Raw genomic sequence first — 16544 nt, 5'->3', positions numbered from 1 at the left:
ATTCTAAAATGGATTAAATTCAATATTTTCCTCAAAATTCTACAAACAATACCCCATAATGACAACGTGAAAGTTTGTTTGAAATCTTGGCAAATTTATTAAAAAGTTTAAATAAAAAAAATCACATGTACATAAGTATTCACAGCCTTTGCTCAATACTTTGTTGTAGCACCTTTGGCATCAATTACACCCTCAAGTCTTTTTGTGTATGATGCTACAAGCTTGGCACACCTATTTTTGGGCAGTTTCTCCCATTCTAATTTGCAGGACCTCTCAAGCTCCATCAGGTTAGATGGGGAGCGTCGGTGCACAGCCATTTTCAGATCTCTCCAGAGATGTTCAGTCAGGTTCAAGTCTGGGCTCTGGCTGGGCCACTCAAGGACATTCACAGAGTTGTCCCGTAGCCACTCCTTTGTTATCTTGGCTGTGTGCTTGGGGTCGTTGTCCTATTGGAAGATGAACATTCACCCCAGTCTGAGGTCCAGAGCACTCTGGAGCAGGTTTTCATCAAGGAGATCTCTGTACATTGCTGCATTCATCTTTCCCTCGTTCCTGACTAGTCTCCCAGTTACTGCCGCTGAAAAACATCCCCATAGCATGATGCTGCCACCACCATGCTTCACTGTAGGGACGGTATTGGCCAGGTGATGAGCGGTGCCTGGTTCCTCCAGACATGATGTTTGCCGTTCAGGAGCAGGACCCAAGTAAGTTCCTGCTCCAAATTATCCTCAACTGCCTGTCAACTAAGGAAGAAGAATTGCTGGCAGAAGTACTGGCCAGATTTAGACACCGATGGAGTACAGTAAATCAGATCTTCAACTGCAGGGTATTATTAAAAAGCATTTGCAGCACTCTTTCACAACTTTATCGACTTCAAGACAGTGTTTGATGGAGTCTATCACGATGGATTATGGCAGGTACTTAGAGACTCTATCACCAAAGAAAGACAGGTAAAACTTATCCAAGCACTGTATAAAAATCTAGCTGTGCCATCCTCCTAAATAAGCAGATGGGTGATTTTCTTCAGGATAAAATTCTGCATTTGCCAAGGATGCTGACTGTTCCCAGTTCTCTTCCACTGGTTCCTGGAGAAAATCATGCTGCAAACCCTCCACGAACACCATACTTCCATCTCTGTAGGTGGCAGCCCCATCTGCAACTTGTTTTGCTGACAACATCGACCTCATGGGTGGTAACAATGATGAACTGCAAGACCTTACCACAAAACTTGTCGTTTGAACAGAGGCTTACAGCATAGAGGTCAGAACAGAGAAATCAAATGTTGTGGTCAACAGCACAATCGACACCAGTGCTGACATCTCCATGAACTCCCAGAAGCTAGAGGAAGTGAGCAACTTAAAGTACTTCGGGACAACCCTGTCTGGCAATGGCACCTGCATGGCAGAGATATGAGGGAGAATCGGCAAAGCTATGGCAGCGATGGCAAAACTAGACTGAGTGTGGAAAAAAAACAACTCCGTCGGCTTTTCGAGCAAGTACAAGCTCTTCAGGTTACATGTTTCCATCCTCCTTTACGAGTGTGAGACATGGACCCTCTTAGCAGACACTGAGAAGAGAATCCAGGCTTTCAAGACTAAGAGCCTGAGGAAAAGCTCTTCTGTCAACAGCCTCCAACAGACATAATTGAAAGACAGTTTCAACATCATCATCCCTTATGTCTCCCCAAAGGGCTGAGGGACTGACATGATATTAAATCCCGGCTCTGAGAATCATCAGACTTGCTACACTATATTCGCATCCGGAGGTAGTTTGAACAAAGGCATCAAACATTCAATGTCTCATTATGGGGGATTGCAAAAATGTTCTAAAGCGTAAAATATAGGCTAATCATTCATTCATTAAAAAAAAAATATATGTAGCGTGCGTGTGTTTGTGTGAATTTTTTTATGTATTCTATCAATAAATATGAAGTCTTTGAATTACATGTATTGGATATAACGGTATATATTTTGATACATGTTTATGGTTTGTATGCATAATTTGTACTATTTATATGTCTTTGGACACACATTACACAGAACATGTCAAACCAGACTCTCAACACACAGTAAAAGGATGTCGGTGCTAAACATCTTCGCCACTATACTACTCAATCACTGGTGAGTGAAATCAGCAAGAGTTTTTTTTTTTTTTTCTCCTAGTGGAAATTTGGTCACCAGTGCAAGTAGTGTTGGTTTATTTTCAAGTTCTACATAGTTTGAAATTGCACTTGTGTTGGTGAGTTCCCATGAGAAACCGTGCAACATGGTAAAAGGGTTAAAGCAACAGCACTGTGGCCATCAGAGATCAAGCTCTTTATTAGACGCTGTTCAGCAAGTGTTTAATCAGATTAATTACTACACCATTTGCAAATTACCACACAGAACAAGGGCCTTATGTTTTGAAGCTCTGCTTTCAAGCTGACGATTATGAATGATTGTTGCTATTAAACACTGCTTCAAGGAGGGAAGAAAAGACATCATATCCACTGGTGCCCTACTTGATATTCTTGCCTGATTTTCTCTAACCAACCTTACCAAATCTTTAAACACTCTTTATCTTTGGTGCGTGACATTTAAATACCAACTAATACTTTACCGTTCTAGTTTGCTGTAAAATGGTGGGTCGAGGATTTACCCTTGGCAAGAATTTTGGAGAGCCACTGGAAATTGTGTTGTTATCCACATACACTACCGTTCATAAGTTTGGGGTCACTTGCCTGAAATGTTTCTCATGATCTTAAAAACCATTTGATCTGAAGGCGGAAGTTTGAAATTTAGTTTTGTAGACAGAAATATCATTTGTGCAAAAAGTTTTCGAAATGGATGACTTAGACCGAATAATTAAGAAAAGCAGCCAATAAGTGCCCAGCATATAGATGGTAACTAAAACTATCCCAGGGTGATACCTCAAGAAATTGGTTGAGAATATGCCAAGAGTACATTTCTGCAAAATCTAGGCAAAGTGTGGCCACTTTGAAAATGATAAAATATAACATAGATTGTCTAGATTTATTCTAGATTTTTTTTAGTCACAACATAATTCCCATATTTCCATTTTTATTATTCCATAGTTGTGATGATTTTACTATTATTCTAAAATGTGAAAAAAAATAAAAATAAAGAATGAGTAAGTGACCCTAAACATTTGAACAGTAGTGTAAGTTTCAGATCAAATATAGCAAGAAACACAGGAAGGGTTGGGAAAACAAATACAAATCGAGGTTCTAGATGCAAACACATTTTATATTTGTTCCAAGTTCCACACAAACAGATTTTCTCCCTGAGAAGTCTCTTTAATTCTTTACGTTTAGTCCTTTTAATGCACCACTGCTACAGCCATCAAAGCACCGCTTGTAAATAATAGCTTCAGTGACATCTTTGTCATCACTCTATAATAAACACATACAAAAGACTGCTTGGAAAATAGACAAATTATATATTTTCGGAACCATGTTTTTTATTTCCTACATGTTCCATCAGTAAAAATTATATTTTTATGCTTAATGCAGAAGTTACAAGGATAATATGGCATGGTATGTGTAAGTCATATGGCCTGTGAGATATGCATCATTGCCACCAGAAAGAATTGGAAATTCAAACTTGCACATCCTTGCATTGCAGGAAAAGCGGTTAAGTGCCGATGCAGTCTTCACATACTGCTACAAACTTTCACCACTAGGTGGTGCAATCAGGTGTTGAGGACCAAGACAACAGGTAGAGGTCCTGACCAAATAATCAATCACATTTTGCTCCAGTTAGAAACGTTATTGGAGGCATTGTTGTCGATGGATGGTAGCTAGTCAATTTGTATAAATCAGTTGTTCTTCAAAAAACAAATATTTATAAGAAAAACGGGGTTAACACAGCTTAAAAATATTGTAACAGTATAACGCAATACTTACAGCATGGCTAGTCAACTGGTGGCCGTGTGCCAAATCAGTCCTGCCAATCATCTTTGTCTGTCCCCCTGACTGATTGTTTTTATAAAACTGCATTGCCATCTGAAATACCAGAGCACGCTCTATGCAAAACTCAGTGTCCGTAGGCATGAACCTCAGCAATCACAGGTGAGTTTAACAATACTCAATAGCGGGGGGCCTGGGTAGCTCAGCAAGTAAGACACGTACTACCACATCTGTTTGGTTGTCCAGACCGGAGCACGTTTGAGCTTTTCTTGCGATAGTTTAGTTACACTGCTTTGCTAAACATGGACACTCCATTAAGGTGATCATTTGATAGTGTCTTTTTCAATCAAATATATTTATATAAATTGCTTGGTTGTTTGGAGTGCTGTCAAACCTGTAAGTCAATAATGTAAAAAATTATCACCACAGTTGTTACAGACATGTTGTCAGCACATGTACATCTTAGGCAACAAATGAGAAATCGATTATGAAAACCAAACGTTCAAAGCAGAGGACTGCATTGGGTTTGGGATCCCGCGGGACCCAACATAAATCTTGTGGGAGCAGGCAGTATTAACTTTGCTGCGGGTGGGAATGGGCGGTCAAAAAATATACCGTGGGTCCAGGGATTTAGCTAGTGCTAACAATAAGGATGGAGTCAACAAATTAAGTTGAAAAGAAAATTAAAGTGGGTTTTTACTATACAAGCAAGGCATGTCTGACATTTAGACACATTTCTCAGTTGTTACGGACAGAAATGGAATAGAATTGGACTTTGTATGTTGCAACAAATGTGCAAAATTATTAATATATAAAGTGCACAAATCTGGCACCTCTTGGTTTTGAGGCGACATACCTGCTTTGTTCTTCCGGGCCAAATTAAGCTCTCCTTCAAAGATAAAACACTTCTTCCTGCACATATTTTGAATATAATGTTTTTGTAGGCTCCGCTGCAACCTAAAAGCTAAAAGAAGAGTTAAAAGAAAATGTGCTTAAAATGTGCTTTTATTCACTATTTTTGAAGTGTCTCATCTGTTCAGGGTCTGTAGGGCTTGTAAAAAATTGACAATGTGAAACTGATCCTGCAAATATCCAGATTTTATTTGGTTCTATACAGCTGTGAGTCAGCCCTCTCAATCAAGAACAGAATCAATCAGTTTGTTGTTGTTTTGTCAGTGATTATCTGCACAAAAATCTGGCTCCTGCAATGGCTATTGTGTGGAAATTCACAATATTTGCAGATTAATTTTTTCCTCAAGGATGCTACTTTATAAAGAAATATAAAGCAAAATTGACATTCTATAGACACCCCCCTTCCCCCCATAGAATTTTTTTTTTTAATGCATTCTTAATTAAACATAACATTTCTATATGACCATTGTTTTCATATGTGTGTTGATATTGTGAAAGTGTTTTAGCAGATCAAATATGTTCTCCTCAGTTTTCATAATTTGTAAACCGTAACCCCCCCAAAGTAAAGTTGATCAAAATTATTTGTTAGTTAAGAGACCTGACTTACAGATTCGGACACTAAATATAGGGGATGCACCAATCCGGATCTGTATTGGCTCCAATACTGACATGTTTAACTGGATTGGGTTTTGGTCTGACAAGCCCAATCCAAATCAGATACTGTGTGTTAGTCATGGTCATTACCATCAAGCTCAAAATGGCATAAAATACCATAAAAGCACCATTTTAAGTAGTCCATATGTCTTGTGCAGTTCACTTAAAGTCTCTTATACATATGATAGATTTTTGAATCTCTAATGGCTGCATTTAGTAACTAAATTGTTTAGTCTGCATGCATAGGGCAGTAAATGAACGGTGCTCTGTTTTGTGACATACACACACACACACACACACATAGCACATGCAGGCTGATGACGCACAGTTGTTGCTCTGAGTGGTGCGCAATATGTGAGCAGTCCACACAAACTATATCTCTATATAATGTGTGGTTAGATGGTTTTGTTTCTTTACGTATTACCACCAATCAGTTCCTCAGTGAGGCATAGATATTCTAAACTGATTAATAAATAAACAACCTGGTATAGGATTGTGATCGGCGTCGGCCAATACTGAGAGTTCAGGTATCAGAATCTGATCGGTAGAGAAAAAATGGTTTTGTGCATCCCTACTAAATATCGTTGTAATATCAAATCGGGAGGTAGATTTTCCCTTGGAACATTACATTGTACACTATCATTGCATATTAGTTGCATCTCTCTGCATGACTGCAATCTTGATTGGATAAGTAAACCCATTTGGAGCACCAGTTTTCCGTCTAGAGATGCAAACATCTCTAGTCTCATTGATTATTGTTTTCTCTCTGCTAACAAATGCTGCATGGAGTGTCTGTTTCCATAGCAACATGGCAAGAGGTCACAGATTCATTACTGTACATGAAGACAGCATTGCTAACTGTGTTATAATTAAGCCCCAATCTGTCCTCTGTGTTTTAATTGAGGTTCAATTTAATCAGGAGGGTTAATGTTGGATACTTAATACATGCCTGTCAGCCATGACACCTCATAGCCCAAAATCATTTCTCAGGACATGGCAGTGTGTCTATATATATATATACACAAACTAAAAGTGTGGCTGGAAAACCTCAACATGCGCGTTTCTTGTGAATTTTCAGTTGAAATTCAAGATACTAATGAGAGTTTCAGTCTCAGTCCTAGATCAGATGGGAGAGTTTAAATGAGAACATTGAGTCCAAAGAAGAAGCCCTGGATTTGAGTTGTGTTTTGCACTAATGGCCTCTATCATTAGACTGAATGGCCAGGTTCCTGAGCAGACACGTATTGATTCAATAGGGAATTTGAGTCTTGCCTGCTGTTATATCTTGCAGAACAAATGAGTTATTCTTAGTCCATCCTCCTGATTCCAGTCCCCTTTTTTCTTTTTCAATCTTTTGTTCTTGCACCATGTTCAATATTTAAATGGCCTATATTACAAATATTACGAGACAAAAAAATGAGTTTTGAGTTTTGCCTGAGGGGGTTTTAATTCAGTATTTTCCAAAGCTGATATCAAAGAGCATCCTTTTTCTCCTTTATTCTTCTGAGAATAACATTTACCATACCTTTTATTTATTTTCTCTTTTTTACTAAGAGAAGGGAATCTTGCACACAATGTGTAGAAAGTCTTAAAATGTTTTTGTTTGAGAGGCCAAAAAGTGCACCATGCAAAGACAAAATGTTTAATGTTATAGACATATATAGTATACTGGCATTCACATATATTACTAAAGTAACAAAGATAAGTTATCAAGAATCTTTGTAGAGAAGGACACAAATGACATGTACAAAAATGACCCATTATATTATTATATCACAACCATATACCAATAATATTCATTATTCAAAGCAGAATAGTTGTATACACACAAATCAGTGAGACATTTTATTTTGTGTGATTTATATATACAGTATATTTATATAAATATAATGTATATATGAAACTAGATTGAGTTGGGTTGCAACTTGATGTCTAATGCCGGTTGAGAAACTCTGTTCTAGAACTCGGAACACTACCTTGAATGGGCTGCTTGAAAATGTTACTCATTTAAATGGTTGAATCCGTGTTCTCAGTTGTGAACAGTCTAAAGCTGCAGTAAACAGAAAACCATGTTTGACTCCCAAAACCTCCCTTTCAGCCCTATGGAGAGGGAATTCTGTCTAATCATTACACCTTATCTACATCAAACGGGAGCAGCAAGGCGTGTTGCGACAGAAGCAGATAGCTCCCTTTATATTCAATGATGCTTTCTACACTGGATGCGTCCGTCACGTCTTGTCGTGCCGACAGTAAACAGATGCCCCATTCTACATCGCGCTGCTTGCTCTGGCTCTGCTCCTGCTAGCAAGACAAATAAACTGTAGAGCATTCACTTTGGCGCATCCAGTGTCCTCAATGCGTTGCAACGTAACATCAATCTAGTGAGAGATTTCCATTGTTCTTTCTTTAATGCATTTTGAAGTGGCTGCAGCTATCTTCAGAATAGTTAATCAAATTTATTTGCCTGACATTACAACAACTATAATCCACAGAAAACTGATATATTGGTTTTCCAAATGTACCAGTGGTGGGAAAACTGAAGTTTCAATATGCCAGTGACCTTAATATCTGTCTGTAAACGGGGCAGTATTATTTTCCTCTAACCTAGCACGTGTTGCGTGATCTTGCTTTAAAGTCATACTTTGCTACACGGCACCTGTTCCAAGTTGAAACCGCAGTAACAGTAAGCAGGTTTTTTTTCCACATGAGATCAGATAGTTAGGACAGGATGTACTGTAATGTACTTAGAAAAGCAGTTTCCGATCATCAAGTGTTCAAGTTTGAAGTGCCTCATTTCAGTTCTAATCAACAGTGAGCACTATCTCCTCTTCTGCCCAGACTTTCAACTCCCAGCTCCAGTACACACACTTCACACAGTTAATTTAAGTTTAAAAGTTTTTTTTATATATATATATATATATATATATATATATATATATATATATATATTGTATATTGGTTTGTGTATATGTCCCAACAACTTCAGTCATAAAATTGTCTGATTAATCCAAAGAGCCATCACCTGACTGAGAAATGGAGGCACTTTCAGCATTTTGGCGTATCAGATGTCACGTAACATCTGATGCTCTCCAGACCTTCCGGCCTGAGTGGAGGGTCTACAGCTGGGGATTTTGAATGACCCATCAAATGGATACATTTATCATTCAATTTGCTATTTTTATCCATTACCAGATAAATTTATATATTCTAGATATCATATGATTTATGTTGTCCTCTTTAGATAAATCACCATATTGATGATTTTTTTTTTATCTGGTTTTGTCGCCTTTTTATTTGTAATCTGGCCCTTCATTCTTTCAAAGTCCTGAAATGTGTAGTTTGATACTGCATCGTTCTTCATGAAAACATGTTTATACAGTGCTTTGAGATGTGGAGCAGGAAGTATATTGTACAATTTTTTGATACTCAAAAATGTCTCTTAAAGGTTCAATATTGTTTAGAACTGATGATTAGAGAGATTGTGGAATATGTTCATAAAAAAAATATTTTATTTTACTGTTGTGTGTATGGGGATATTATCATTATGCAGAAAGGGAACATCTTGAGGGAGTGGTGTTTGTATGATGAGAGGCATCTGGTCCTGTAAAATCAGTTAATATTCCTTGAGCAGTACATGTAATATACCTAATGACTCCAGCGAGATGTCTTCTCATATCAATACAAAGCTCTTGATCATTGTGGTGATCATTAAGGAATGATAAAGCTGCCATGGATGTATGAATGTATTATTGAGCAATTATATTTTGTGTATGGCTTCACTATTTAGAATTTTCACAATCTGATGTTGGATTTACACTCACTGAGCACCTTATTTGGAACACTATGGTCCTTATAAAGTTCCCTTCGTGGTCTTCTGCTTTTGTAGCCCATTCACCTCAAGGTTTGACATGTGTATTCTGAGATGCTATTCTGCTCACCACAATTGTACAGAGTGGTTATCTGACTTACCGTAGCCTTTCTGTCAGCAGGAAGAAAGTGTTCTTCCTGTTTGGAAACATTTGAACTGAAATTGGCCGCATCCCCAAAGGTGTCCTGCTCCAATAAGAAGTGACTTTTCAGAGTCACATGGTCAACTGGGCTGTCTTTTCCGACAGTTGATTTATGGTCTTTTCTTTCAGATTCATACAAATCTCCTGCTCAAAAATAGTGCATGTTTTAATCATTAAATTTATATCTTGAGAATGGTACAAGAGACATGATATTCGTTGTCATCCGCTTTCTCTGCATACACCCCCAGCGAATGCTTTCATACAAAACATTACATTATTTTCATGTATATTATTACATTATTTTCATGTACACATATGTATATATGTGTAGGTAACAAAACATGAAAATTCCTGGTTACAAATCATACTGGTTAATTCCTTTGTTATACCACATGGATAAAACATTACACATATTTTAAAGATGTGCATCAGGCTATAATCATTAATTTGTCAGTTATACAAGTTTCCACAGTTCAAAGAATTTCAGAATTACCTAGCAAGAATAGGCATTGTGTGTGGGTCCATCAAAAAGACGTCAAAAAACTAGTCTGTCCACTCAAGCCTTCTCCCATTCTGTCCGTCACTCATTCTAACCACTTCCGGTGCTGGGAAAACTGAAGGGCTCAGTTTTGAGAACCTTCTATGCTTCTATCACAAACTCGAGAGTCTCATGTTGCGTTGCATTGCATGCAAACAATATGGCGGAGCACAATCATTAAAAACATCTAAAAAAAAAACATTATATGTTTGATAATATAATCTGACCTTCAGTGCAACTGCAGTGATATAATCTGTCCTTCAGTGCATCTGCTTTGTAAATTAATATTTTTTTAATTACAGTGCACATTAAAGAACTCACGCTGGGGTCTCCATCAGTACAGGTGTAATTTGCGTGCGAAAAGGTTGAAACTCCTGACCACACGATTGGATGATTAGATAATGGCATGAATAAGTAGGTGTACAGGTTTTCCTAATAAAGTGCTCATTGATTGTAAATTGGTGGTTTAAATTGTCAGTAAAAGTTTCTCCAATATTTGTTTGTGGCTTGTGTTGGATTTTCATCATGTGTGCTTCTGAGAGTGACAATGGAGTGAGTGGTATAACTACTGCGCAGTTGGAAAATGTATGTCTGTATTAAAACATGAAGCCAGTACAAAGACCGTGGTCTTCATGACCTAAAAGCTAAGCCTTATTCAAGAGTTCTTCCTCCATCTATTGTGGATTTATTGCAAGCAGAGCCATTGTATGTAACTCTGCAAATCCACATGGATGGATATAAATCAAAAACCATCTTCATGTATATAACTTGGGTATTATATGTACAAAATTTAAATGGAAATAATGGAACTTTGTTTCTTGAAAAATAGGCCTTGTTATTGTGTTCTTGTCTGTACCAGGTGTTATAGTAAATTGAGATTATTAGTACCACATCGCATCTTTGAGAAGATTGCCTGTGTGCATTACCCGTTCTAAATAACGGGATTGCTGCACCACACAGTGACGTAAACTTTGTTGCAACAGTTTAGGGAGGGCATTTGTTTCTTTTTTGCATGATAATGTCCCTGTGCACAATGTGAGGTCCATATCCCAAAAGTGATTTACTGAGTCTGGGGTGGAAGAACTTAAAATTCATCCCAGTTGTTTCAGTTGGAGTTGAAGTCTAGGCTTAGAGCTGCCTAGTCAAGTTTTTCTACACCAGACTGTTCCAATAAAGATGTCTAACACCAATGCTACACCAACAATGTCATTGTATGGTGTAGCATTAAGATTTGGTTTCACTGTTTTCAATTACTGGAATAGCCTAAAACTTTTGTACTTTTGGCTGTATATTGTAATGTCGCTTCATGAAGTAAATTTTATATTCCAAATCTGAAGTCTTGATCTTAACTCTGGACCTCTCACCACTTCCCTTTTTCTAACCAACACTAAACCACTGTCCCTTACATGCATTTTTCTCACAAATAAGACTGAATCGTCAGAACTATCTATTTATACTGAATGTTTTCCCCCTTCTTTTACCAGCACTGTCTCGTGAAACGAATCCATGGGGAAGCAGAACAGTAAGCTCCGCCCTGAGGTGATGCAGGACCTGCTGGAGAGCACAGACTTCACGGAGCACGAGATCCAGGAATGGTATAAGGGCTTTCTACGGGACTGTCCTAGCGGCAACCTCTCCATGGAGGAATTTAAGAAAATCTATGGAAACTTCTTCCCTTATGGTGACGCCTCGAAATTTGCTGAGCATGTGTTCCGTACTTTTGATGCAAACGGCGACGGCACAATAGACTTTCGGGAGTTCATAATTGCATTGAGTGTCACGTCACGAGGGAAGCTGGAACAGAAGCTCAAGTGGGCATTTAGCATGTATGATTTGGATGGAAACGGATATATCAGCAAGTCAGAGATGCTTGAGATCGTGCAGGTACCTAACTCTTATACAAATAAGCAATAATGTTTGACGTGTTGAAGTCTTAGGCCAGAAACGTACCTTGCGCAAGTGAATGCTGATGCTTCTAGCTGTGCAAGCTTGATTTCATGCATTGTTGCGTTCTGACCACAATTCATAATGCAAGTATTTGCTGCACTCTCAGCTTTGCCACAAAGGGTGCTGCAGCTGAAATTAGCATACACTATCTGCTTCTATGGTCAGTTTGTTCTTTTAGATCAACTACAGTTATGGCGGAGTAGCAGTTTAAAGAAAATCTTGAGAGCAATTTGGTAAAAGTCAGAATGTTTATATCAAATTACATGTATAAATGACACATCTGGTTTAATAGCAAAAACATTTGAAGTTGACTTGTTACCGGCAGACCAACAAACGCACATTAAGAGTGTGTGGGGGTGTTGCATTGGCGAAATGCTCGCATTTGCGATCTTGTGCAGAGTATGGTTTTTTTGCTCTTAAATAGCAACAGATCACAATACAGGAGACACTAAAGAGAGCCCAACCCAGTCCTGCTACCCAATTCTCACTTCCCATATGTTGTTATTTCTCACTTGCAGAATATAGTGTTCACAGCAAGGATATCCATAGTGTTAGACTGTTAGGAAGCTCCTTGGTGTAAAGAGAGGGCCCAAGTCTTATTTCTGTCTCTGATAAACAGTCTTCCATTAAAATGCACTCCTTCACATGGTTATTTCTATTAGCTGTCTGTGTAATTGGCCTGGATTTACTTCACAACTTTTTTGCCTCAGTTCTAGAATTATTTTAAGTGATTGCTCACATCTTGAGGCCCTGTCCAATCCATACCAAGTTTTAGGTCTGCAGAGACTAATTTTTACTTAACTGTAATTTTAGCTGAAACATACAAGAGTGTTAATGTTTAGAGGGGAAAACCAGCAAATAATTGCTAAATAATTAAACAACTTGTGTAGTCATGTAAGCACCTTAAATTTATTTATATTAGTGTAAGTATTTAAACGGCATAATCAAAAACCAATCGGCAATCATAAAGAGATAATCGGTTTGACCAATATTTATACTTTTCCACTTAATCCGTTATCGGTTAATATTGGCTTTACCAATTAAATTGGACAAAAAAGACTTCACCTTTTTTTAACATTAAATAAGTGAGTGAATTCCTATTTATGTTGTGACAATTTATGTTGAGGGTGGTTGTGACAAAAGCAGAGGACAACCTGATGATTTCAAGTCTAATGTGGTTTTCTTGCATTGTCAGAATTTTTGGCCGTTATCAGCGTGTTAGTGTGCATGTAAACGCACTTATTTCATACACCACGTCCTTAATTTCCACCACAAATTCAATGTAATTATTACATTTTTATACTTAAAGGTTCACTCAGTAATATTTGTTTGTTGCTCTGACACCAAGAGGCTTAGATGCAGCATCAAACAAAAACAGAAGTTCTCATTTACCGATACCATGTTTGAAATTTGCTTTGTCACTCATGATATATGCTTCACAATATGCAGGACTCCTATTATCTTAATGTTATTGTTTTATTTTGATGCATGGCTTGCCTGAGGCAAATCTAGTTATATGCTTAATGTTTTTCATCATTCAATAAAGGGCAGCTAAGTATAGTGCACTAAAGAGGAACATGGCTGAAGTTTTCTGTTCCATCTGTAGAGTCTAGACACAATAACACTCCACAGGAGAGCTTCACTTTACAGAACATACTACTTTTTTCTTGGATGTGTGCACAAGGTTATGGGAAAGAATTAAGAGACATACAGATGCAATTACAGTGAGTCATAACAGCCTTTATGCTCATCCAGTGTTAATCTAGTCAACAAAATCACTGATGAAAATGTTTGTTGACAGGTTTTTTTTATTTCATCAACGATAATGAAGATGAGACGAAGATATTAACAGTGCAAGACATGAAAAGAGAAGAAACATATAGAAAATATTATATATAGTTTGATCTAATCCATTAATAACTTTAATTTCTCCGCTTGAGCTGCATGAGTTGAACACAACTCAAAATGAGACAAAATAATCAAGGGTAAATTCCTCATTCAAACGCATCCTCACTATAGTAGCCTATGTCCACAACATATATGTAATGTAGCAACTTAACAACTGCACAGTGAAGCAAATGAACAGATTAACTTGAACTAAATGACACGCTCAGAATATGCGTAATTTGCATTGCGTAACTTGCATTGTATATACACTGTTTCCATAAGAAACATGCAATGTAATATCCTTTCACTAAAAATGTATAAGTCTCTAAAGTTTGAAGAATTCAGAGTACAGCAGCCAACTTCTAAAAAGTAACTAATACTTCAGTATATTCATTATTATTTCTTTTTCCAAACAAAGGGAGTAGGCTATGTATAGTTATATAGTTTGATACATTTTTAAATTAGAAAATTTTTATAAATGTTTTCCCTAAATGTTTGAATATTTTTTATTAGTTTTGTCTGTTACAGTTTGACACTTTGTCCATTTTGCATATCGTCATCAATTAAAAGATTTTATTTTCGATGAATAAAATGATGTAATTTGAGTATCTAATGAGTATGAGATGAAGAAATGTTGAGCAATTTTAAGGGACATTTTCGTCAAAAGACTAAAACTATGACTAAAACAAAAAACTATGAAAAATGAACACTGTATCCATCTCTCTGAAGCCTTTAACAATACACTCACATCCCTTCCTGCTAAGCAGCCTTTGTAGTTGATTTAGACTCAGTGAATGAATACATGAACATGAGGTGCAGTTTGTTTTTATCTGTCTTTTTGCACACGTTGACGTTATTGTCTAAAGCATGATGGTAATTCACAGAAGCAGTGCACAAATTTTATTTGTTCTGTTTTTATTTCTGAAATGCTTGTAAAATCAGTTAAATTACAAGGCAAGATCTAAAGAATTGCAATGCAGTGGAGTCCATTCAAAAATGTAGTCCCAGTTTTGCTAACACTAGGTGTGCATCAGCGTGGAAACATTGTTTTTAACATTTATTTGCATGAAAAGTGCAATAGGCTATATAATAATACCTGTTTTTGTCAGCAGAGTTTAAGTAATCATGTGGAATCTGTGTATTCTCTACAGTCAGTCATGTGCTAGGACTGTCTTTTTTCTGAGTGTTTAGTCATTACTGTATATTTCCCATTTTTTGCTTAGTTATTTATAAAAAATATATATATATTATTTATTTGTAATAAAATTTGAAGTCATATGTTCATATGCTTGTCTGTTTATGTTTGACAGTTGAAGGGTGTGCGACAATGGAGGAAATAGAAATAATTTGGTCTTGAGCGGAAAGACAAAAAAATAATATTTTAGAAAGTAACTTAAAAGTAAAGTAATTTGTGATGTGATTACTTGTTCAATTAAGTAATCAGTAAAGTAATCTGATTATAATTTTTAGAGGTGTAGTTAGTAATTTGTAGTAGATTACTTTTTATTTTTTTGTAATTTAGCCAACACTGATGTATGGTGGTATTATTCCCAGATAGTAGTGGTATTAAACTGAAATTAGTGGTCCTACAGATGGAGTCTTTCCAATTTAAACTCCTTTCCTGACAAAGCATTTTAAAACCCATTACTTAATCTGAGAAACACTGCTAGAGCGAGATGAAACGGCCAAGACCGCCACCTAAGGGGCTGTTCACAGCGAATATTTTTACATCCATCTACAGTTTTCCAATTGTTATCAATGCAAACATGCACTAGACAAGCGTCTTTTGACTGTTTTACCACATTTTGTAATTTATTCAGCATTTCGTACAAGAGCGCTGTGTTTTTTTTAGATGCCTTGTCAAGTTAAAAAGAACTTCAACCTTTAAAAACTCGTCTCAAAACACCAGCGTTCTGTTAAATTGTATTTGTTGCGCTGCATCTAGCCTTTTTTAGCGCAAGAATGCGATAGCTCTGAAGTCATCTTCAGTGCTTGGCACACATTCAAAATTCAAATGCACATTTTTCATATTCGAATTTCAAATTTTAATTTAACATCCTTACAAACATCTGATGAACTGCTTTACAAAACTAATACAGTCTACAGAGAATTTAGTTTTTTGCAGAAAAGTTCAAAAGCCCCTTGTGTCCAATTTTATCTGTAACCCCGATATTAAAGAAACCGATAACTGATTAGGTGGAAAAGTGTCAAACCAATCATTGGTCTATCTCTTGTTAAGGGTTTACAACTTGTTTACCAGGTGTTCGATTCAGTGCAAATCATTTGTGTGTGTGTGTGTGTGTGTGTGTGTGTGTGTGTGTGTGTGTGTGTGTGTGTGGAGCTTTACTGCAACACATTTTACACACGTTATAATGTTGAGATACTGTTAGAGGGGTATTTATATTTCTTATCACTGTTTTGTTATGTTTTGATTAATATATAATTGTCACCTTTGATGGATTCAACCTTTTGTGTATTGTGTCTCCCCCAGGCGATTTATAAAATGGTGTCATCAGTGATGAAGATGCCAGAGGATGAGTCCACACCTGAGAAGAGAACAGAGAAGATCTTCAGACAAATGGACACCAACCGAGATGGTAAACTTTAAATTTTAAAGCTGAAGTGTGTAATTTCTGTGCCACTCGAGTCCTCAAAATGAAATTGCTAAAATATTCACTGAGCTCAAACA

General features: G+C 36.9%; 1 protein-coding gene across 5 annotated transcripts in view; it reads left to right on the top strand.

Annotated features, from left to right (window-relative positions):
• The window catches only part of ncalda (neurocalcin delta a), an 85757-nt gene that overhangs the window by 61870 nt on the left and 7343 nt on the right, over positions 1-16544 (top strand). For all 5 annotated transcript variants that reach the window (XM_052143684.1, XM_052143681.1, XM_052143683.1 and 2 more), the window contains 2 exons: positions 11506-11905; positions 16347-16452. In XM_052143684.1, the coding sequence (XP_051999644.1) occupies positions 11528-11905; positions 16347-16452 (484 nt within the window). In that variant the 5' untranslated portion in view covers positions 11506-11527. The remainder of the gene's footprint in view (positions 1-11505; positions 11906-16346; positions 16453-16544) is intronic.

This window comes from Xyrauchen texanus, chromosome 15, assembly GCF_025860055.1.
Source record: "Xyrauchen texanus isolate HMW12.3.18 chromosome 15, RBS_HiC_50CHRs, whole genome shotgun sequence".
Classification (NCBI taxonomy): Eukaryota; Metazoa; Chordata; class Actinopteri; order Cypriniformes; family Catostomidae; genus Xyrauchen; species Xyrauchen texanus.
The sequence above is the reverse complement of the archived record's forward strand: the minus strand, read 5'-3'. Positions and strand labels throughout refer to the sequence as shown.